The sequence below is a fragment of the Typopeltis vanoorti genome, chromosome 7 (assembly GCF_054136105.1).
Source record: "Typopeltis vanoorti isolate ZY-2024b chromosome 7, IOZ_Tvanoo_1.0, whole genome shotgun sequence".
Lineage (NCBI taxonomy): Eukaryota > Metazoa > Arthropoda > Arachnida > Uropygi > Thelyphonidae > Typopeltis > Typopeltis vanoorti.
In genome coordinates this window covers 69,751,661-69,777,719 of record NC_143555.1, presented here as the reverse complement: position 1 = coordinate 69,777,719, position 26,059 = coordinate 69,751,661, and the positions used below count along the sequence as shown (strand labels likewise).

Here is a 26,059-nt window from a genome sequence, read left to right as displayed (position 1 = left end):
TCTAAGAATGTTCAATCGTCAAAAATAATCTTAATAATAACAACAAAAAACCCTCTGATAGTGGTGTAACGTAATAAAAGAACGAATATTATTTGTAAACGAATACTAATTTTACAAAAATAAATAAATATAACATGCAGTTTTTGTGTTGCGAACATGCTTTGAACAGTTATGGATATTATCCAAAAATGAAAGCGCTTCAAAACATAAGACATTGATATACACAAGAGTGGCAGAATCTGTCTTGAAACACCGTTTCAACATATTTCACTTACTTCAAATATATTTTATAGTATTCCAAATATGAAGGGTTAGCCCGTCTATAGTAATTAAGTACGGTTACAAAGAAGTGTTGTAACTTGTGACTCTACTATAGAAAATAAGGATGAATGAGGAAGTAATGAAAGTTTTACACGTTCTGTGAAGAGAAAACAAAGTTTGAAATTGAAGTGCGAATCAACATGGACGCATTGAATAAGCATCTTAAGAGGTTTGAAGAAAAGTGACAGAATTGCTGGTCTCATACGAAGGTGGCATGGGTTTTCATCCCACATAACAGAGACAAACCAACCAGCAAAACGCGAGAAACGATTTACAGTCATAATAATAATAATAATAATAATAATAATAATAATAATACACTGACATCATAGTCTTAATGATTCAAAACAGTAACATGAACAAGAATTGATTATGTTGATCTGACGAACGGTAATGGCTATAGAAATATCGGAAGAAGGTGAGAACGACAGAAATCTATCTGTGAGAGAGTGGAGCGACTCGAGAATTAGGAAGGGGATCTAATCAAGGGGTTGTTTTGTTCTTGACAGAGTTAAGAAATTTTGAGGAGTTTTTTCGGGAAGTTTGCCAGATGTACGAACGACATTCAATGATTATATATGGACTGGGCATTGCTCTCTCTCTCTCTCTCTCTCTCTCTCTCTCTTGCTAGAAATGAAACAGGATTGAGTATCGATAAAACTAAAGATAAAAATTAACTGACAGTGTACTGAGGAAACATTTAGATGATATTTAAGAAAGTAGTGGTAGATATCCGATAAATTTTATGGATTTGTGGAATATTATGTTTGACAAGTAAGAAAGATGAGTATGATATGATATGTGACTCCCACCCAAGAAAGATTGTAAATGTAATCTTCTTTTGTTATTTTTATTATAAAATTAATAAACATAATAATTTTTATTCATTTTATATATTTTATACTATTAATTTTTTTTATAATCTGAAAATCCTGTTCTAGAGACCAAACATGGAAATTTTGCAAGCTACTTCATTCATCCAATAAGCGAAATCGTGGTGTCACACCGGACGATGAAATTAATTTTCCATCTTAAGAACAATCACATTTATGACTTCTAAAGGGTTAGAACTCACAGCCTGCGGTTGGCGAGCAATACTCTACCTGTTCTGCAAACTAGACTGCCCAGTTAATATAGATTATTGCCTGAAACGTGTGCAGGAATAGTCTGTTTCATTACGTAATTATTATTTTAGAAATAATATAAGCGAAAAATAGAAGATCGCGTTCCTCATTCTCTAATGTGAGAACGAGAAGTATGATATGATATATCATATCATATCATACGTCTCCCCATCAGAAACAGTGGGAGAATGTTCTCATCCAGACTACAATATATGTTTTGGTATCCCGATTAGTCTTTTTGTCGTATTCATTGGAAACTGGTGGAGTGGAAGATATGAAACTTTTATATAGATCCCAAAGATATTCAGTCCAGCAATTATAATAAAGTGAAGCACTAAAGGATTGTCTTTTTCATTAAGTAATGCTATAGTAAAGCCCTATTATATTTAGGATTGGCTAAAAATTATTGCACAGATTTTAACAAGGAATTTAGCAACAGAATGAGGAATTCTTTTAGTGCTGCTATTAGAAAGAATATGCAATCGTCATAATTCCCTCCCACTTCTGTTAAGGGTATCATAACATCCTTTACAGTTGAATTCAAGTATAAAGGATGTTACAAACAAACTCTGACAAAATACCTCTCGTGTGTAGGAATGATTAAGGAAAAAAACATCAGTTTATAATAGGAAACAATATACTTGTAACGATACCACTATACCAGGCAATTAAATCCCTTCTCAGTAAGTAGAACAGTGTTTTCTTTGAATAGTTCCAATCTGTTACAAGAATAATATCTTGCATGTAATATATATTTGTACGCCGTGAACACCATTATAATAACCAACCAGTTTTTGCTTTTGTTCCCAGATTTGCAACTTGTTCTTCCTGCAGTGTCATACTCGTAGATGTTTCTTTGATTTATGTTTAGGTAGGCTGAATGCAATCACGCTTCCGCGACTAGACTTTTTACCGCATTTTACTAACAAAGGGTACCCATAGGGTGCCTCATGGCTAGCGAACACTGCTGTACTCAGCATTTGGAATGTCCTTCTTCACGAACGAGCAAAAAATAAAATTTAGTACATACAGATTAGAACAAGAAAAGTATGAAACAATTAAAATTAGAGTACACAAGCAAAAGTTGTGAATATTAATATTAACATGAAGGACACAATTATATTCCTTAACAGTAAAAACTTAATCAATTTCAAATTTAAAGTAATTTTTATGTGAATTCCCACGAAAGTTTGTAAATCTGTTATTCATTGGTACTATGGATTAGATAATTGGTGACAGTGGTATTATCGTGACTAGTGGAGTACCTCAGGGTTCGGTACTAGGGCCAGTATGCTTTAATTTTTATATCAGTGACATAGGGAAAGATTTGAGAGGGGATATTCAATTGTTTGTTGATGATGCAAAACTGGGGGGAGCAATAGTTGATAAAGGTGATGTAGATATCTTGGAGGATAATTTAAATAAATTGGCACTGTGGGCAAAGAATAATGATTGTCAATTTAATGTTAGAGCCTCCGTAGCTCAGTCGATACAGACGAAGCCTTTTGGTCGGAAAAACCTGGGTTCGATTCAGTGACGTGAGGAATCTTTATCTGGTCTCTTTCGACAAAAAGTGAGTTATTCGGTCTCATACGAAGGCAAAGTTTTTTCACCCGGAAACTCGGGTTTTTCGTCCCCCCCCAGAACAGTCAAACTGTCCCCGTAAACACACATGGATTACAGTCATGAATATCACCCTAAGGGGATGCAGCAGAGAAGTGACGAACCAGCTGCATTAATTCGTCGTAAGCTCCTGACTGGGAGGGGGGGGTACTCACCCGTCCTAAGGGCCGAATGGGAAGAATAGGAATTTAATGTTGCAAAATATAAGGTTATGGTTACGCACTTCTGGTTGAAAAGGATTGAATGTGGTGTATCATATTGATGGTATTGGATTGCAGGATTTTGATGAGGCTAGGGACTTGGGGATAATGGTAGATAAAGAGTTAAACTTCAGAGGGAATATTGCAAAAGGTGGTTAAATAGTCAAAGGATTACTTGGATGTTGAAAAAACTCTAACAAGTTAAGATAGGGAAGTTATTATCCCTCTTTATTCGGCCACATCTTACTAATGTGTAGAGATTTGGTCAACTTGGTTTCTTGGGGACTAGGAGGTGATCGAAAAGATTCAGAGACAGGTGACAGGAATACTCCCTACGAGGATAGGTTGAAGGTTGTGGGTTACAAAGTTCAGTTGACAGGCGGAAAAAGGGGGGAAGATGATATTAAAGGGGTTGTATAAAATTTATGCACGCGAAATTTTTCCATGTACGACAAATAGTTAGAGAGCTAGGGGCCATCTGTGGAAGTTTTGTAAAAGTGTGTCTAGTAGGAGTGTGCGGACCAGATTTTTTGCGTGGAGATTGGTGGATGGAATGCATTGCCAGAATTGGTTGCTAGTTCTTTAATGGGGAATGGATTAAAGGAGAGGTATGATAGGATTTATGTGTATGATGGTTGATTTCGGTCTCCCGCAGTGAGTCTCCGGACTCCATGGAGATGCCGCAAATAATAATAATAATTCAGAAACGCTGCTTTGCTCCAAGACCCATAACATGGAATTTCTTGAAACCTCCAGTAAGTAGAATTGTGGTCTTACACCGAGTGATGGGATTAATCTCTCACTTAAAGACATCGGTGCGTACTCTGGAATTCGAATACACAGCCTGTTATTTCGAGAGCGAATACACCATCGGCTAGTCATTCTGACAGACGAATTGATTGTGTTCTATTTAGATGATCGTTGTTGTCATTTATTCACTTGGAAGTAAACTTTTTTCTCGATTGAAATTAAAAATATCTATAACCAGAAATAAGATATGAATTGGTGCCTTCATGTGTATTGTGAATAGTGTACCATTTTGGAACCCCAGTTTTTTTTTTAAAACGATATCACGAATATACAACCAAAAACATCCTATTTGCCTCACTGATATTGTTGTACAACAACAGTAGTAAAAAGTTGCTCCTGATTTAATTTTTACATTCGTGAACATTAAAAATATTCAAAATGTTAACAAATCCACTGATGTATATTCTTGGATCCATATCCCAAACTGGAGAAGAGGGTATCTGCGAAAAAGAAAAGGACAATAAAATGCGCGCAAAATATATGTATTATTTCAAATATTGCTTTTATACCCAAAAGTGTTGGACACAAATGTAGTATTATATTATAGTAGTATATTAGTATATTATATTAGTAAAGTATATTATGGTGTTATAGTATTAATTTCTTGTAGTTTATTTATTTATTTATTTATTTTTAGTAGGCAAATATCCGTAAGTCCATTTCATTTCTAGTAATTCTGGATTCCAGCTCGGATGGATTCACAGAACTACTATATAGGATGATCCCACCCCCCTTTTTTTTATGAAAACGGTCCTTATGAATATGATTCCGGAAACTTCGTCATTTCAGATACAACCCTTTGTAGCGGAAGCACGAACATTGACAACATGCAAAACGGATACATGCAGCACGATGAATCAGGTGATCGTAAGTAGCCAGAATCACATGCAAGACTGCTTAAATTTGCGTTCGGTCTAATAGGTTCGCCCTCAGTAAGTAGCGTTTGCTATTTGTTTCAGTTTTACAATGGAGTGCAAGTTCGCTTTCCCTGAATTGGCTGATATGCACTTTTATTATGGACGTGCTAACAGAAACACGTCGTCTTTATCAGGAGGTCTTCACTAAATCATGCTCTCAAATGTTCACTCATTTTCGTCACCACCTTTGTGACAGGCACATTTTTTTCACCGCGAAATGAAGGAAAGGACGAAGAACCATCAAGGTACCGAAACACGAGGAAAACACACTGCATCTAGTTTGCACCGTTTCCACGCTCTAGCATATGTAGGGTGTCAGTGGAAGAGATTTCTCAGCCACTTGTATGGTGGGTCGTCCATAAAAATCAGCTTATCCTATACCATTTACAGCGGGTTCAAGCAGTTTTATTAGACGTCATTTTCGTCGATTGATATTTTGTCAGTGGCTTCTACGTGTAATTTTCGTATGCAGGACCAGCGATTCCTCTTTTGCATGCTTTTTCACAGACAAGACAGCGTTCACTCAAGATAGTATTTTCAATTATCGTAGCAATCACATGTAGGCCAATTTAAATCCACATGCAGTTAATTATTCAAGACATCAGCAGTAATTCTCAACGTATGGGTATCTATCCGGGCAGGAGTCATGCATAAGCTAAACAAGCCACAGCATAGGGCCTCACATTACAAAGGATGGCCTCTGTCTCAATGTAGATTTCCTAAAATTTACTCAGTAGAGGAGGGCCTCTTAAAAGTTGCAGCGTAAGGAACACAACGACCTTAAATGGTAGGTGGGTAGGTATCTTTGAAGACAGATTAATAGAACTGTATGTTTTGGCAAACTGGAACTTTGTACTTTAACTTCTCTCAAAACCTGCCAGAAAACATGTTTCATGATGCGCTTGATAGCGCTACGTGATGTTCCTCCCTCTTTTGGCATGTAGGAGAAACATGACGTAGCTCTACCTCACTTCAGTCATGAGGTCCGAGCCTATCTTGATCAAAGATTTCCTGAATGATATAAATGTCACGGTTGACCAGCTACATAGCCAGCTTTGGTCATCTCACCTCAATCCTTTGGATTTTTATTTGTGGGGCCATTTGAAATCATTTGTTTGTATTCTACCCTAGCGAGAAATGCATGATTGCACTCCTCAGATACCATGCAGGGACTTTCTAGCGCGTGCGACTGTCAATGACGAGACGTCTCAACAGCTGTATTCTTGACAAATGGAGGTCATTTTGAATACTTGCTGTAAGGTATGTTTTCATTGTACAGTGTTTCCTTTGCTCACTAAGGAATTTATGCTTATTTCTGGATATTTTGCCTTCTATCTGCATGTCCTGTTTTCGACGTTCGATCTGATACAACAAAAGGCTTTATATCGAAAATGGGAGATTTCCGGGGTCATGGTTACTTGGGACCTTTTTTATTGGTTTTGAAGAGTATAGAATATGCCTTTAAAGTTTATAACGGGATGGGGAATCACCTTTAAAAAATAGTAGTGTGGTACTAAGTAACAGCGCATCTGTAGCTCAGTCGATATCAACAATGCCCTTAACTTGGAAAGATCGATTCGAATCCCATCTAGTATGCGAAGAACATTTATTAGGAATTTGCAACTGAAGATGTGGGTTAGCATGTCTCATATGGATGTGGCAGGATTTTCATTCCAATTTTCGGGATGAAACTGGGATTTTTCCAAAAAATCCCCCCCCCCCAAAAAAGAGAAATGTTTCCAGTAAGAGGGAAACTCTCCTTCCAGTAGAAACTGGTATCATATGTAGACGACAGTATATTTCTTCCTGAAGAGAAAATCTTCCTTCTTCCCACACACATACCAGACAAATTGGCTGAAGTCGCGCATTTAATAGACATGATATACTCTGCTAAACGGTTTAGCCTCCTCGGCGTTATCCTGAAGAATATAACACTACGAATGAGACTGTTTTGGAAAGTGGTTCACCTTAAAATAATAGAAAACTTTTTTCCCAGAGATTTTGACTTTTGGATTCTTTTCCCGCTCTCTGCCACAGACTTTAATGTCCCCCCACCCACACACTTCTGCTATCACGTCACAAATTTACATAAAATGTTTGCTTCTAATAAAAAAAAGCCAGATGACTTTATTTCTTGTCTTTATTCTGTTTATATCTTGAAAAAGCACTATAGTGATTTTTCAAGATACTTCAGGGAACTTCAAAGAATTAAGAGAAGGTTCGTAGTCACACACTGGGCGATAAACATAATTCACTTCCTAAACATTCATGAAGCGGGATTTGAACCTACGGCTTTTAGGTAAGAGAGAGAGACACCATCCACTCCGTTTATCAAAATATAAAAAACAGTGATGAATATGACATGGATACTAGGCAAAAAAAAAATGCTTGCTTCACATGATAAGATCCTTTTATATAGGAATGAATCTTGTATCGAATGAAGAAATATAAGGTTACATCAATTTACCTTACGGTGGAACAGTTTCGCCTTAATAGGCCTTAGCAGAAGCCTTAAAATTAGAACTGCCTTCAATCCTTTTTGCACAATATCGCGCTTTCCTACGTTTTCCTAAAGCAAAACAGGTTCTTCTGAACAACGTCCACTGACACGTTACCTTGTCTAAAACAGACCACAAAAGACAGTGCAGAACAACATCCTAATGATGTGGAATATAAAATAATGAATTCTATAGCTCTGTTCCTCTAATAAATCATAACATCAGTCATCATGGGAATTCAATATGCACTGAAAAAAGAACAACAAAATTTTATATCTTCCGTAATTTTAAATACACAGAGGCATCATAAGACGTCCTAAAATGGACACAAATATAAAGCTCAATTCAGACTATGCTTTTGCAGATCCAATAATGCTTTCATCTGTGTAGAAATGTTCCAGCAATTAGAAACAATGAATATAATAACGCAAATAGAACATTTTAGAATCTATTAATAGTGTAATTCACTCTGTGCTTCTTTCTGTTATTAATACCCTGCAAAGTTTATGCAGGGTATTAATTTCTTCCGATGAATGCGTGATATTTCACCCAAAACGTCAACTAAAATATCAAGATCAAGCAAACCACTTTTTAATATAATAATATAAAATCATGAGAAAATACACACACAATAAAATATTACTGTAATATGCTCATATAACATACACACGACGAAATTTAAAATAGACTTCTTCGAGTGTAAAACATTATAAAATTATGATTTACATCATTTTGCAGCTATTTCAGAAAAAAGAGTAGATGAATAGTATTTTTTTTATTCCTATAGTTGATATTAAAAAGGTCATTTAAAAAAAAATTTGCCTTGTTGCACTTTATAATTTTTTCTGAATTTTATCTTAACAAGAAGGGACGTGTATTATTGTATAGTAGAGTTTTATTAACTTATTTAATACTTAAGAAAAAGAAAAAAAAAATTGCTGAACTCGTATTGTATTGCACTAATTTGTAAAACAAACCTGTTTACCATGATCGCTGATTTCAAAAATAGCAATCTTCACTCTTATAATTTCTATATCGCTACAGGCACGCAGAAAATAAACAATAAAGTCGGATTTAAACATTTACCTGTTGCTGCTAATAAACATATGTACTATGAGCGATGCTTTGGCATGGAGACACGTGTTCAGCTCTAGGCATTTTGCCAGCAAAAGAGCCATCTTTACAGCAAAAGTAGGAAGTCATTTAACGGCAAACTCAAAAATCGATCGTCTTAATTTTCAGTAACCTCATCTACTGAACCTTTGTAGAAACTGTTTGTGTGCAGCAACGATAATTATTCCAAGATCCTTAGAAACGAATCCGACTTAATACTATGAAATTAATTAAAGATTATTATACTTATGCATTTTAATAATTAAATAATTAATATTGAAAGATAGTATATAAATAATGGATAAGTAAAACAGCAATATTATTATTACATCACACTTCCAGGGAGTCCAAAGACTCATCGAGGGAGGGCATCTACTCTACAACGCTTTGTCTCACTACTCCACCAACCTTCATCATCTAACACCGACGCCATCTACCGCCGACTGCCACTACTTTCACAGACAATTACAACATCCATGCCCACGGCGGGATTCGAACCCGCAGTCTTTTGGCTGAAGAGCGGATACGCTAACCACTCGGTCAACCAGACCGGTAAATTAATGTAAGCAATAATTGTAAAAATATTCTAAATTATTATACAAACTCTATTAAGATAAGCAATAAAGAAAGGAAAACAAGCATTGTAACATTTTATTTTAAATTCTGTTTTGCTGACCACCAACGTTTCTAGTATCCTCGCTATTTTTCCAGTGGACCACCACTGTTGTATCGAAATTACCTTCTTACACTGTTCTTTCCTAGCTATATTTCAAATTCCCCTTCGTTCAGTTGTGCAGATCATTCATGTCATACAGGGATTATGTTATACATAATGAAATATCTCATACATGAGGAAGTGAGCGCCGGAGTGAGACAACAAGAAGTTGACTTCAATTTACGGGTTTACTGATATTATTTTTATATGCCGTATAGTAGAATATACGCGATAATGGTAAAACAAAGTATTCTAAATTATTATACGAAAGCTATTAAAATTAATACGAATTAATAATAAAATTAATATTAAAATTAATACAGAAAAAAATCAAGCATAAAAAGCATTGCAGCATTTTTATTCTACTTTGTTAACCCACCAAACTTCTATCATCACCAATGAATATCTCTATTGTATCGCAATTAATTTCTTAGCACTCTTTTTAACATCCATCTTACTGATATTATTCAATTGCACAGGTAATTCGTATTCTATAGTAATATCTCATACACGAAACGTGAGCGCCGAAGTGAGAAAGCCAGTATGGGCTGCAATTTACTGCTTTTACTGATATTCTTATCAGCAGTCTTATTATTGGTATTTCTGTATATTACATCTGGAGTTTCAGAGGATACTTTTTATTCTCAATTATAAAACTGTAATGTTCACAGCTACTTCTAAATTGCGAGCAATCTTCCTCTTTACTTTCTCAGTTTGTCACATACGATTTTTTTAAAAAAAATAAAATACAGTTGATTTTTAGACGAGGTGAGTTAAACAGTTGAGAAATCAGGTGAATGATACGAACTGTAGTCAATATCGTTGGTTGGTATTTTACTTTCTTGGTCCTTTGTACGAAATTGTAAAGATACTATGTCAATTTCGCAATAACAATCAAATATAATCGAAAACGGTTGAAGGGTGCAGCCTATAAAATTTGCGGAGAAAGTGACCCCTCCCCCCTTATAATCCCTCTTTCCTTTTTTGGGCTGAATTTTTCAAATAACCTTAACCAGTGTTAGAAACCGATGTCATTCACATTAGGTAAAATTGGTTGAACGATGCAACTTGTGCAAGTATCTATTTAAGGAAGTGATTCCCCCCCTCCCCCTCCCCCCACACACCTGTCCACAAACCTCCCTTCATTTAGTATCAATTGGCCGAGTTTATTCTAGAACCTTCAGCAGTATAAGAAAGATATATTTTCAAAATTTGGTCTAAATTAGTTTATAACAACGGGACTTGTAGAGGTGCACGTGGAGCAGGATGAAGATGAAAAAAAAAGTTGTTTTTTTTTTGAAGTCGGTTTTCAAAGTGTTCTGATTATTATTAAATGTGGCAGTATAAATTAGCAGTCTATGTCCTTCGCACTTTTGTCGATTAAAAGTGGTGGATCGATAATTTTCGACTTAAAGTTGTGCTAGCCCTAATGATTATTGTAATTAGATGGTTCAGTGACTCCCTACAGTACTCAATTTGAAAATCACTGATTACCTTTGCGGGTGCGAATTTTAAATAATGAAATTAAAATGTACCTTTTTCTTCTACTGACGGACTTATCGAGAAATCATACTGCAATACGTAACAACACATTTTGAAGAGATTATAGATGCGATTCTGATATTGTTACTCCGACTGTAATTAAAAATAACCCAAAGATTTTGAGTTCTTCCATTAGCTACAGTATTCCTCTGAAGATTTTTTTCACAACTTTATTTTTAAATACCTTCCGTATTTAAACATCTTCCGCGGTTTCATTCACCGCGTCAGAATTAGGACACAACATCCCCCAGTGTTATGCTGCCTTGCAACGTGTAACTACACTGATTAAAGTCTTCTGCTCAGCAGAATTACATAAGACATCTAAAGTATCTAGAAACACACGCAATAAAGTAAAAAGAAATCTAGACATTAATTTTCTTCTACGTATATTCGTTCAGTTACTCACCGTTTTGCTGTTTTTTGATACACTTTGTAGGTAAGAACTGTACGTAAACCTGGCCTGTTTACTGCTTATAGTTTGTTCTAGTGGCTTGCACGCAATGAGCGATGATGCGTGTACAGTTCTGGCCACGTGTTTCACTTCAGCGTATTACTGAAAAGCTTTAGCGTTACTTTTTCCTCTTTCACTTTTCTTCAAAATGCAGTATAGATTGCTAAATAGCAATCAGCTTCAATTATTATTGTAGAATGTTGAGAAAAGAGTTTTGTAAAAGGAATCGGAATATGATAAAGTGATATAAAAAACTGATAATATAGATATTTTCAAGGTCTAGAGTAATAAATTTGAAAGACTGTTAAATAAAACTGTTCTTGCGGGGTTTTTTTTTTAATTTTATTTTTTCCCCATCTCATGAATTTCACTGAAACACGTTAAAGTGCTTTGTTCTCTACATCATTGTTTCTCAACTTCGGAATAATGGCAGCCTTTCTCATATATGTGAAATATTTGAAAAATTATTTTTTATACTTATAAATCCAACTTCAGCACCTGTATTTACAACTTGAACAAACGATCTCAAATTAACATTGTTTAAACGAAGATTCGTTATCTAAACAACGAACATAAATTAAGAATTAAAATTAATATTTTATAGTTTGTCAAAAATAATTTTTATTTTATCGGTTTGAATTGTATTATTAAAATGAAAATGCGCATTAATAAATGTAAATTAATATTTAAATAACTTGTTAAATAACAAATATAAGATGTTATATTCGTGCAACAGTGATCAGAGAAATGAAGAAAGAACTAGAGCATTCAACACTAAAGACGATGATTAACTCGATTAGCAGGAAGTTTCAAGCAGAGCGGTGTGAGCACATTTCAAAATAGGAATTTGGACAATATTTGTACCTGTGGTCTCACAGATAGTTCTAAGGAAGCAGTGAAAAAGATTTTCGACTCAATGTTCCAGCTGATATAAAAACGAAAGTTGGTGCTTGTTGGAGATGTAAACAGCAGAGTAGGAATGAATGGTAAGTGCCTGTTATTAACACAATGTTCCAGCAAAAACAGTTGCAAATTACACACGGAGAGAAGACACGAGAAATAGGAAAATCCCATTGGCTATGTTATTGTGAATATCAATATCTGCATGCTGGTTCAGGACATGAGTATACAGGATTGTTGAAACTGAAAGTGATCACCATTTAGTTTTGAGCAGGATAAAATTCTCATTTAACTTTCTTTCTTTGAATAGTCTATTGAAAAGAAAAGCGTGTAAGAAAGTTTTAAAAAGAAACAAAATCGAGTAGCTTTCATTTAGTGGTATTGTTATTAATTCCAATTCAGGAGATATCATTCGTAGGGTGAAAAGATCTTACACTCAACGTAATTCTCCATATTTTCATTTGAAGTAATTTGCATGAATTGGTTAGTGATATAGAGCATTTTGTTAAACTCCTATTCGACAAGTTTGTTCTTTTTTCTTCCGTTTCCTCTCAGACTTTTGAACTTACACAGTGTTCAAGGTCTGATAGCTGATCTTGAACATCTGCATGTGTGCTCGCTCGCTCGCTATACACATACTCGCATCCACACACACTCTTTGTAATGCATGTATGTAATACACGCACACTCATCTGTACTAGGCTTTAAGATTCGCCGTATTGTGGGATGTCTTGGAGATGATAATTACACACTGTTGCTTATGTCCAGTTGTAATGTAAGTACGGTGACTATTTCTTCCTGGTTTGACTATAAGTGTCTCCATCTTTCAGTGTATTCCTTGTTGGTAGACAACGTGATGATTAAAACTACTGAGACCTCTAGACCTGATTATTCCGATGAATTGTTTGAGATGAGAGAGCTAATGTGGCAGAGTATGCTCATATAACTCTCCTTTATGAAATAAAAAGTTATACAAAACGGATGTGTGGATTGAGTACCAACTGCTGTTTGAAATAGGCAACTTCGATGCGTGATTCATCAAGTGACTGTTTGATAAGCAGGTTGCGTGACTTGCAAAAAATGCATTAAACACAAATTATAAAAGAAAATAAACACAGAGTGTTAGGGAAAAAAACTTTCTTTCCTAATGAGAAGAAAATTATCCACTTCACATTACATTAATTTCTTTTCAAGTTTGTGCTTCTAAATGTTCTTATTAATTTAACATAAAATTATTTACTGAGGTGCTAAAACACTTAAGCTGGATATATTGGTTTGAAACGTATGTTTAAATGTTTCTGATAATTTGATATGCTTATTTGAAGTTTGTTCTTTTTTTTTTCTTCCGTTTCCTATCAGACTTTTGAACTTCCACAGTGTTCAAGGTTTCATATGCATCTTTCAAATTTTTGACTTGACCAGAGATTATCTCGACACTTTGCTCAAGTTATTTTGAGAGTACTTCCACATTTAATCTAAGTTTTATCTCTGCCTGGAATAGAGCAACGATGACGCATCATACACGACAGAAACCAGACTGATCAAGTATATGCAGGAAAACTGTTAGTTATTATTTTGATATTCTTTTCAGAGTAATAATAATGTAGAATAATTGACGGTCCACACAGTTGTGGATGTAATTCTTTGTATCAAGTATAGGAATAGTTGGCGCTTTTATAGGATATGAAACGAAATACACAAAACCCATCTGGAGACATGAGAATGTATGAAACTTAATCAGGTAAATAAATTAATAAAAGAAATATGGACAATGTTTGATATACGCGTTTATGGATCTCCAAGATATTATATGAAGGCGGTAAATATCATAAAAAATACTCTTCAACATGTATTGAAAACTTGCTATGGACGCTGCCAATCGTTTACTATTAACATGACGTTCATTCCAAGTTTGATCTGAATAATATTTTCGGTTAGATTAGTTTCCTGGCAACTAAGATAACGGCTTTTCAATGTTATGTCTGTCCGTCTGTTTTGTTCCTGAAGGTTAGTCTACTTGTATTAGAAAAGTCGGAGATATTATATTATAGAAAAACAGAAAAATTAGCCTACCTTCGAAGCTCAACGAAATCGATTTGCAAAGCTAGAATCTTCCATTGAGCTTGATTTTGGTTTGAACTTGGGTCTCACTTTTTGGGTTGAACACAGCGTTCAAAATGTTTTCAAAATGACTAGAGAAGGGAGCTCGATTGTAAGAAAGTTATTTTATAAGAATAGCTAATATGCAAACAATCACGATGATTACAAATAAGTAATATTCGCGTTAAAATCAGTTTGATTTTGTTAGGAGGTTGTTTCCGGCTTGGTTAGCCGACTGCATAGAGCTTAAGCTCTGCCATCAGCAGGCCGTGGGTTCAAATGGGAGGGAGGGGAGCATGGCTGTTTGTAGTGTCTTTACATGGGTGATAATTTTCGTCGCTTGACGTTAAGCCATTCTCCTTCTAAGATGTGACTTAAAAATTTCAGTGTTTGGTATCTGGAGAAGAGTTTCCTGCTTCCTTCGAAGATGGGGGGAATCATTTTGCCATAACTTTTTTTTTTTTTTTTTTTGAACAGAGTAACTTAGGCTGGTACGGAATGTTATTTTGTGTGTAAAATGATATTCTGTATTACCCGAAGTTCCTCTGCCTGTTGGTTTCGACATTTTGCCGCTGCCACAGTTCGGTGCATTCCTTGCCGACATGAATAGACGAAATGTGATAGCACATAACACATAATTTATTTTAAAGCAAAATAACACTCCGTTATAACAAAATGTATCCGATATAATATCAACTTTTTTGGTTTTCTATATAATTATTATGATATAATAAATAGTTATATTAATTAATTAAATCACCAACTCTTAAATTTATTAAACACATGCTGTTATTATTAGTATCCCAACTTGTGAAGAATAGCAATGAAAAGAGCTTCGTTTGTTGCTCACACGACCACCCTGACAGTTTGCTCCAAACATTAATGATGAAAGTTCATTTATTCAGTCGGTTCGTGAACGAATGACTTTCCTTTCTAAGGGTCTATTAATTCGTCATATTCACTCCATGCTTCAATTGTATATATGCCAAATATTTGCATTAGAAATACAGTATATTATTATGAACCAGAATATTGACTTCCCGCTATGAGTCTTCCATGGAGATGCCTATATATAATAATAATAATAATAATTTATTTAGCATAATTTTGTTAAAATGATCTGATTTTAATCAAAACTGAGATGGATCAATACTTAGTATATATCCCAAACACCAAATTTCATAAAAATTTTTCATATGTATAAAGATAAATTGATAAAGCAAATCTATTATGCCTTTACTTGTTGCAAAAGGCATAAGCATACTAGAAACGTTTACCTGATAATTTGATCAGAAGAATGGAGTAAAGTGGAGAAAAGCAGGCGGGGAGGAAGAGAGAAAAAAGTTAGATACTTGGTATGGCATTAGTTTTGACTGGAGGACGTAGGCAATTAAAAGAATACCTCGCTCACTTAGTTGGCTTAGTCTTGTTAGGGAGAGTATTATTTTGTTTTAATTACCTATGTCTTAATTCCTGTAAAACGGATAGCATACCCAACTGGCTGTGAATTCTACCTTGTACATGGATATCTGGGAATTCTTTTAGGTTGTAGATGAATTTCATCATCTGTTGTAGGTTCATAACACCATTTGTTGAGGCCTGAAGTAACTTGAAAAACGGTTTCTTGTTTAGGCTGGATTTACTACAGGATTTCCAGATTATCTAACTTTTATCCTACTTGACCTACTGGTATGCATATTTAAATAGTATACTTATAATATTTATATTTATACTAGTATTTCTAATATTTGTAGCAATATTTATAACAGTTACTGTTAGTACATTCATTGCTATAGTACATTACCAATCCCCTATAATAGGTTTACAACTTTTCGTGTGTGGTAATCATAAAAGATTTAGACCAAGGGTCACTTTATTATGTATATATTCTACGGCCAGTTTGTCTTTTATTTGAAAAATGTTCATAAATAAGATTAGAACCCATTGGAAGGCCGTAGTTTAAATATGCATAACGTCAAGTACAACTGTAGCTGGCTATATGTTTAGAGATGCGTTTATAGCTGTACATTTTAAGGCACATTTCGTTGAACTTTTCTCATATAGGCCCTCACTCGATTTTAGGAGGCATTTTTGTTATAAATTGATATTCGAAGAATGCAGTTGCGGTTTAGATACTGATATGACAGCAAATACATGCTTCGCGGACCTCTGCTAATTTTTGATATGTTGTATATTAATATTTCGCTATTTTTATTTATTAAAATTCTGACTTTATTTAATTATTACTGGAATTATTCAAAAAGAACAATATAATATCATATTAACATGTTAAATAATTAGGGTGATCTCGAATACTGTGCATTTTTATGTGGAATAATCACAAGGCCTCTTTTTCTTCTGCAATCCGGAAAGAAGGGGAGGAACGGTACGTTGGTTTCTCACTGAGAGCAAAGAAGAAGCGTCTCTTCTATTTTAAGCATTTCACAGTAACAAAAATAGCGACGACCCTGATGTGAAAATTCCACATAAACTTTTAGACTCCTACAACACTAACTTCCATCGTACCTTAATATTATGCTTCATCTTACTTGTAAGCGAAGCTGATTTCTGACAAAGTTAAATAACAGAGAAATTCTGTATATCGTTTTAAACTTTTTTTATTATATGAATGCAAAACATAGGAGACAATAAAAGTAACATTGGAGATTAGAATTTTTTCAACTTCCTGAAACAAATTAGATTTAAGTAGTTTAATTTAATCTTAAACTTGCATCCGAAACCATGAATGCAACTGCCTAAACACTAAGCCAGGGGTTGACTGGGAATAAAAGCGAAATAGTCGTGGAAATACACTAGTTGTACACTAGGTGGCCTCCCGCGATGAGTCTTCGGACTCCTTGGAGGTGTCACGAATAATAATAATAATAATAATAAATACAATACTTTGGAATCATTTCACACAGCCTTGTTATTATTGATACCATCTTTCAGCGACTCGCAGAATTCACCATTTGATGGCTCATATGGTTAGCTCGCAAACTGTCATGGTTCTCCAAAATTTATTACAAAAGGCGAGGTATTTCTGCATTGGCAGCAATGTATGTGATCGATTTTTTCCATTGATTTTTTTCCATTGAATTAATTCGCACCATTTCCAAATTTTATGTGAATTCCATCCACTAAAGTTGGTAAATCTATCATACATTAATTATCATTTATCGAATATACGTTGGATAATCCCTTATCCTCCTTTAGAGACAAACATGGAAACTTTTCAAGCTGCTTCATCCCTACAGTAAACGTAATGATGGTCTGACAGTCCTTGATAAAATTCATTTATCACCTAAAGAAACCACACACACACACACACACATCTGTGTCTGCAGTGGGATTCAGACTTCATTATGTGCTGGTTGGAGAGCTGAAGTGCCGTCCACTCACTCAACTCTGGCGATAATAATCTGGTATACAGGTCAAACATGGAGCTTTTTTTTAAAGCTCAAATGATGAGACTCCACTTACTGAAGTGTTTGAAGTCTCATCATTTGATTGGTTTATTGGAATTACGGCAGGAACACCTAAGAGTATGAAGCCAGTGTATTACGAGCGGGGGGCTGAAAAGTTCTGATAAATACTTAGAGCAAAAAGGATTGGTTTGTGCAACAAGGGAAAGACTTTTTGTTTTCCTTATAGGATTGTAAATGATGCAGCAACGTTGTAACAGTGTATAACACTTGGTGGGGAATATGTAGAATAATGTGTAAGTTACAAGGTTCTACCTCAATTCTTCCAATGGGATTATCAGAACTTGTCAGCACACGGTATATCTGTTAAACGAATGTAACCTTATGCCAGTATCTGTTAACCGGGATGAAAAGCCGTAGTTTCAGGGAGGAAAAAAATTGCCATTCTGTGATGAATCATAACACTAGTCTAACATGCCATCACCTCCAACATCTGAAGATTTTCACATACATTAATGCCATAGTTAGAGTCGAACACATAGCCTGTTGGAGAAAAGGGCGCATTTCATTCTGCCAACCAAGTCAGTATAATTCTTCGTTACAATAAAATAATAACTCTGCAACTATAATACTGATTCAGAAAGTATCTCTGACAAACTTATCCTTCCCTAGAATACCAGTTCGACACGTAATTTATCATTTTAGCAATCATTTTAACTGTATCTTTCCTCCTTTGCTCTGCTATTAACACAAATCCTGATTAAAATTCACTTGGATTGTGCAGGTTTTTCGAGTTTTGATGCCAAGACTTGAAGCATATGTGTCTGTATCTAAGATGGTATATATACACTTGCTACATTTCAGTTTGTGTTATGTAACTTCAGTCATTAAATCGTTTTAACTGGTATAACAGGTATACTTAATCACACAAAAATTATATTAAGATACTCATAGATAAAATTAAACTTAATAATAATAATCACTGCAGTTAACTACACGTCGGACTTTGTGATACTAATACTTTGTAACTTCGTTTTCTCAAAATCATATCCACAAGTTATTTAAATATAATAGATACCATTGTAAAACTCGATGTAGCTTGGAAATACCAAAGCGCTTTACAAAGATTTTTACAGAGATCAAGTCCCATGAGAACTGTTACAAAAATAACCTTGTTTGTCTATATGTATTTTATGTTAAAGATTTTTGTAAATAACGCTATGGGAATTGTCTGTAATTACTGTTTTAACTAAAGTTTCTAGAATATCAAAAACAAAGGCAATGCTTTGCCATCAGAACTTTGTATAAGTTATGTATAAGATATATTTTGTATAATAGTTATGTATAAGAGCACAAGAAAGTTGTTTACGATTAAGGGTGTGAGAAAGTTGTTTGCGAGCTCTCCGCATGAACACCTTCAAAGTTAGTATCAAAGAGATCCGCTTGTTTCAGAGAAGTTTCCGCTTCCCAACAAGACAAGGAAAAAAGAGTGCACGGAGGAGATGAAAGAACGGGTCGGCCTTAACAAAAAGATCAAGGAGAACTGCCGATTTCTTCGGGGTTTACAACCCTTGGTGCAAGGTTCCGAGAAGGCGAAAATAAAAGGGGACTGAGCCGAACATCGAGAGGAGAGTCCGGGTCCAGTTGCCGAGAGAGAAGAGTCGAGGTCTAGTTGCTGACAGAGGGGAGGTGAGATCCATTTACCGAAGCAGGAGAGGCGAAGCGCTGTTACCGAAGAGAGCCAGAGGCAGTCGGCGGAGAACCAGAAGCAGTCGGACCCAGAGGACCAGACTTTACAGCGAACCCACGCCAGAGGAAAAAATTGGGAAAACTGCCGATGCCAAGTGCCGGTCGGATGTCCTAGTGCTGTGGGAAGTTAACTGAAACCAAAAGCCATAGAGTGATCTTCAAGCCTGAAGTTTCAGCAATCCGTTTAGAATATTGCTGAAATTCCTTCCAGAGAGTCTGATATACCTGCTGATATTCCATCCAGAGAGTCTTGTTTCAGGGGGCGAAACAAGACTCTCCAGGTGGAAACCTAAGTCCTGAGATGAACGAAAAATCATAGTGACTTTGATGCAGCACTTTTGGAAGGTGTCGCGACAAAGAGCCTCTGTAAGTGTTACACCCTTTTATGTACATTCTTTTTGTAATCTAGGAGATATGTCATAGATGGACTGATAAGAAATAGTAATAAGAAATATCTATAAGAGAGTACTCTGATTTGTTGTTAACTGGAATGAAAATTGTAAGATAACTTGCCATAGCTAGCTAATCTCTTTATGAGTAATTTAGTCTCGGCAATTTGATTTTTTTAAGGCAGAGAAGTAACAGAGTAATTATATTGTATAGTCATTTAATATTGAAAAGAGAAAGTTTGTTTCTTTATACCAAACATATATAAGAATAGGTAGAGAGAGAGAATAACCTCCCTATCGCTTATTTAATGTACTTTGTTTTTTGTATGTAAATAAATGTGTTTTAATTACATGTCAATAGAGTGCCACCTGATTGTTTATTTTACAATGCACTGTTCCTAAATAAAGCGAACTTAAGAGCGGGAAACCAAGTAAGATAGCCGAAGCATATAGTTAAGTGCAAAATAGACCACGACTGTTTGTGTAAAACTTTACTGGAGGAATTTGTGTTAGAGAGAGAAAGAGAGAGAGAAATCAACCAGCCGTATTACTGAGTTTTATACCAATTAAAAGATACTGTTGCGCAGTCTTATCAAATAAATTTTCTAGTATCCTTCTCGTAGTGCGAATGGTAGATAAATTAAGTATGCAATAGTAAGATGGAATAGTGAGAATAAGAAAGGAATAAATATAAAAATAAATAACAAGTAATAGCGACACTTATTACACCATGTCCTTAAATTTTCATTTTTGACGTTCCGATCGTTAAGCAACCTGTGTCCTCACGTGGTCTGATGCATGATTCAGACTTTCCTCATGTTCCGGTTTTATGGATTGCATAATCATCATCTTGCTGAAATCTAAGTTTTGTACAGGCATCGATGTTATAAAAAACAAACAAATAATTGCCAATACATCGAGATTTTGTGCAATTATTTTTTTTAATGAGGCGAGGTTTAAACTAATTAAATTAATTTTAATTAGTTGAAGAATTAAAATTCAGCCTTTCCTTTTAACTAACTGATATATAATCATACACTCGTACATGCGGATTTCGTTTTCTAAAAATTCTCAAAATTCTGTATGCTAATTTATGTTTTGAAATCACCATCATTTCCTTCCACTTGTTTGCTTACGTGATGACTAAGAATAAACTGATTCCCATGCCATTTCACAAAAGACATTATTCATTCATGGTGCAGAAATTTCTAGCATTTGCAAACTAGCTATTGCTTATATGGGAAAACGTTCAAACGAACAAACACAGTACGAAATTTGCGAAACACCAAATTGATACTAAATTCTTCGAACGCAAAGTTTAATGAAAATATATGATGATGATGAACAGCCTATTTTCTACATAATGCAGGGTGAAGGCCTCTCCCATTGAGAGAGGTTGTGGGTCTACTACTCCCATGGTGACCCAGTCCATATTAGGAGAGTGTATCTATACTTGGGCGTATGAAGGTGGAAGACAATCACAAACATCCATACTTACTCGAGATTCGAACCCGCAACCGCTTGGCCGGAGAGCGGATATGCTAACCTCTAGTCCGTTGTCTCCGGTGCTAGCCAACGTTTTTCTGGAAGATTTTGAGGAAAAAGCTATTTCCTCAATGACACTGAAACCACCCAAAATCTGGCTGCGTTACATGAAAGACATTTTCCTGATTTGGGAGCAAAGAGCCCAGAAAACTTACAAACCTTTCTGGATCATTTAAACAATTTTCATCAAAACATAAACTTCACATCCGAACCAGAAGTTAATGGTGTTTTGGCTTTTCTAGATATGAAACGTACTAGAACAACTGAGGGTCTCAAGATTTCTATCTTTAGAAAGCCAGCACACACCGATAGATACCCACATGCTTCGTCTCACCACTACCCCTCCACCTCAAAAAATAGGAATTATTTCCACACCAGCTCATCGAGCGAGATCCTTGTTGTCAGAAGAAGAGGAACTTCAACAAAAACTTAGTTACCTCAAAAGGACTTTCGTAAATAACGGTTACTCTCCTAAAAGTATCTATAATCGTCTTAACGTACGTAATCGACATAGTAATGAAGATAACTAAAACCCCACAGCCTACATCTCCTTACCGTATATAAGTTCACTTTCTCCTAAACTGGCGAAAATCCTGGACATTTAATGTTAAAATATATTTCTCCTCCTTTCCAAAAACTCCGATCTTGCCTCAGTCAACCTAAAGTAAAATGTAATCTTCTTCGGTTCCCAGGAGTATAGTATACAAAATCATTTGCAGTTGCGGCAAACCTTATTATGTCCAGATAGAAAAGTCCATCTCTCTCTCTCTCTCTCTCTCTCTCTCTCTCTCTCTCTCTCTCTCTCTCTCTCTCTCTCTCTCTCTCTCTCTCTCTCTCTCTCTCCCCGCCTAGGAGAACACCAACGTTACATTTCTTACAATAGAATCCGTGCTAGTGCCCTATCCAGCCATGTTTTATTCTCTGCCAATACCAATGTTGAAGGAGACAACATGAAATAGACTGGAACTTAACTTCAAACATCTATAAATGCTCCGATGAAATAGAAAGACGTATCTTGGAATCCAAAGAAATAGCTCTCGACCCTACCCATCTGAACAGCAATTTTCAGTTGCAGACTGACCGATTCACATAGCGCTGTAATCCAGTTTTGGCGTACTCGTGATATCATCCACACGCAAAGTGCTTCACACCAGAACTAATGCTCGGACTTAATTTCAAACATAACTACTACTTGTTCTAAACTCTGTGTTTGTCTAAAGTACAATATATTTTTAAGATGTTGTTTACTCCCTGGTACTGTATTCACCTGACGAAGTCGGCATTTCCGATGAAACTAGTAGTGAAATCTTATTAAATCTTATATTTTTCTCGGTGTTTAAGTCAGTTAATAATTATAAACAACAAATATATATTTACTTGGATGCGAAATAACACGATGCTCGGCTAAATCCCCCCCACACACACACGCACATACAGAAATGAAAAAAATAGACCTTGCGCTGACTGTACCAAGTCTGTAGTTTCCTCCCTTATCACAAGGAGAATATAGCTTTAGCAGTCAATAGTGGATTTAATGCAATCCAATTACGCCACACAAAAAATTATTTATTCTTATTCGTATACTCGTATTCGGCGATAGTTTCCCTTCAATTATCTACACACACGAAAGGCCACAAGACCTATAGCATATTAGTGCCATGTGTAGGCAAGAAGAATAGAAGAAAGAAGGAATTTTTTCACATTTTACTTGAACTGCTGACAGTTGTAATCTTTGGGGAAGGCAGAGTGGCGAAGGCTATTCCAAAAGACAGAAGTAGATGGAATGAAAGAGGAGGCAGTGCAGTTAATGCAGGCACGATGCAGCTATCTAGCATGGAAGTGAAATTTTCAGAAACACAATACGATCTAACAAAATACGACTATCACCCGGATTTTATTTTATTCGACAGTTTATAACTCACAGGAAAAGCTGCTATTGATTTATGTTGATTAAAACTAGGGTGGATTAGGCTAGATGTCTCTATATGTTTTCTTTCTTAGATCTCATTGTCTCCGTTTTGACTGAAGGGGGAAAAACATGAATTTCGATTGTAAAACAAAATCCTTTCTTCGTCTAAGACTGACTAATTTATCTATAGCTCGAAATAAATTTGCTCAGTTCTTTACATAATTAGAAGTTTCCACTAATAATCATGTGCCATTATGACCACCACAGAGGAATCTATAAAAAGTAACATCTCTTCCAGGTTGAGAATTGCATTCATTTTATCCTATCAGTTACTAACAAAAATATCATTTGGTGTCTTTTATTTCCCAAAGGAAGAAGGTATAGCTCTTCTACCCTCACCTAACTTTTGGAAAGGAAATCGGTAGGAAGCCGTCTCCACCCTTAGCCGTCACCAATAGCTGAGCCCTGACTATCGATAATTTTCAAAGCATCACGGAAGAGTGCATTTTACAGTTTTGAAACAATGCATTTTAAAACAAGTTTGCAGGAGTAAAAAAGTCCTGGTAAAAAACTCTCTCTCGTGTGTAACTAGAATCGAACTCAAAACGGTCTTTCTTCTGTCTAGCAGTATGATACCAGAAATGTTGCCACAGACGCCGGCTACTAATATTATAATAAAAGGTAATAAATAAAATTGATATCGAAAACAGCATGACGATGATGTAAATGAAAAATCGTTCAGAAGTTATAATTTACATAATGATATTACATGCTTTCGTGGATTATGATTATTTAGTACTGTAGTTAACTGGTTCTGCATGAGATATATTTTAGTGTTCCAAGGGAAAAAAATTTTTTTTTCCTTCAGTTATAAAATTGCAGTAGTTATGCGCACGTCTTATTTTCTAAATATGTGAATAACTTAGAATCCTATGCGCTGCATTTACAGCTAATAAACTTTCGATATTTCCAAGAAATTTCTTTTCTTTTTTTTTCTGCAATGTGTGGAAAAGTCGCCATTACTCTACTTGTTATTGACCGTGATTATCACAACACGAAGAGGTCAGGGATCATTCTCAAGTTGTTTCTTCGTCGTGCGTAGTTCATGTGAAGAATGTTAGCGAACAGATTAAATTTGTTACTGATAGGGATGAGTAATGTTGTTAGAAGTTTTATTACATTTATTGTTTTATATATCATTTAATAATTGTAGGTTGTAGATGATTTGATCACTCGTTGTGAGACCAATATCCAAGAGCAAAGTTCATGGGCCTGGCACCGTAAATGTTATATGAAGAACACATTCAACCTTAAAGATATCAGTGTTTACATGACTCATGTGACACCCAGTACAGACATCCGATAAATGAAAACTGAGGCACATCGTATTGTATGTTGGTCTGTTAACGAACATTAAAAATCATTTGAGAATGTGATTGATGTGAAGATCGCATTTGAGGATTATGAGTATTTGATGATTGCGGGAAATATGTCAGTTCCTAGATTTGTTTCGGTTGATATTTATTTACCTTATTAACCAGTTCCAACGCATCCCTGCAGTGGTACATCTTGAAGTACCGACATTTTAGGGTGTGGTTTTATAAAATCTTGTGTCATCATGCATATCTCCTGTTATGGGACTTGTTTCTGTAAACATAAACTGCACGTCGGAATTTTGTGTTGCTTGTAGCCGTTTTTCTCTGGCCAAATTACACAAAAAGTGCAGTTAATTACGGTTATATTGCTAACGGCACAATCTGGCTAATCTGAATCGTTCAGTTAATACTGGAGCAGTTCAGTAATTTTCTGAATTTCATTTTTTAGCTGGTGAGCTTTTCTGATTGGAACTATGCGATTAAATATCTTTTCTATTTTGTTTAAATGCTGTTTGAATGACTGGTATAAAAATTCACATTCAAGAAGCTTAAGCGAGAAGAGTGTGTAGCATCTGGAAGAAGCAAGCATATGGAATTGACTTTACAGTTGAAGAATGTGCAGTACAGATGCTTAATATTAGCACAGGGCACCGAATAACATGCAATCTTTTTAAGACTTACTTTTGCATCCTCTTCGGCCATACTTGGTCGTTAATTCCAGACGAGCACTAATACACATGTATATATCTCTCACTCTGTTTCTCTTAAAAACACAGCTGTCGTCAGCAAAAGAAGCACGTGACGAAGTATAGGTACTACCGCTGTCAAGACTACTCCCTTAGCAACCGTAAGGCAGCACGAGGATTCCAATCGTTTGTGTATGCCAGCGGCACGAGTGTGGTGGTATCACTTAACGTTTGTTAAGGAGAACAACAGATAGTTTGGTAAATGGTGGAAGGTTTGGAGACTGCGCTCTGTTTTGGATATTTTTGCCAAATAGGTCGATGCTAAATAGTACCGAGTGCTGCTATATCGGCAGAACTGGGTGACTGTAATTCGTGTTGGTAAGCAAAGCAACCTTCCTGTGGAGCAAATTGAATATAAGAAAGCTGAGGGGGCTTTTTTTTCTGGGGGATGGGTATTTGATCTTTGATAATGGTGTAGAAAAAATTATATAGAAAAGAACAAAATTATATACATAGAGGAAATATTTAGCATTATTTGAAATATTAGTAAGGAACGTCTCGTGTGCGCGCGGTTGCCAAGAGAGTTTGGCATGTTTCCATGACAGACGTGTTGGCTTGTTGCGTCATGTTTGTTCAAATTATCTGATAGGTATAGTTTTATACATG

At 35.5% G+C, this 26,059-nt stretch overlaps 1 protein-coding gene across 1 annotated transcript in view; it reads right to left on the bottom strand.

Annotated features, from left to right (window-relative positions):
• Positions 1 to 25,601, bottom strand: part of LOC150104758 (transmembrane protein 272-like) — a 61,310-nt gene extending 35,709 nt beyond the window's left edge. The window contains exon 1 of the mRNA XM_090395931.1: positions 25,389 to 25,601. Coding sequence (XP_090252057.1) covers positions 25,389 to 25,409 — 21 coding nt within the window. The 5' untranslated portion in view covers positions 25,410 to 25,601. The remainder of the gene's footprint in view (positions 1 to 25,388) is intronic.
• Between the last annotated feature and the right edge of the window lie 458 nt (positions 25,602 to 26,059).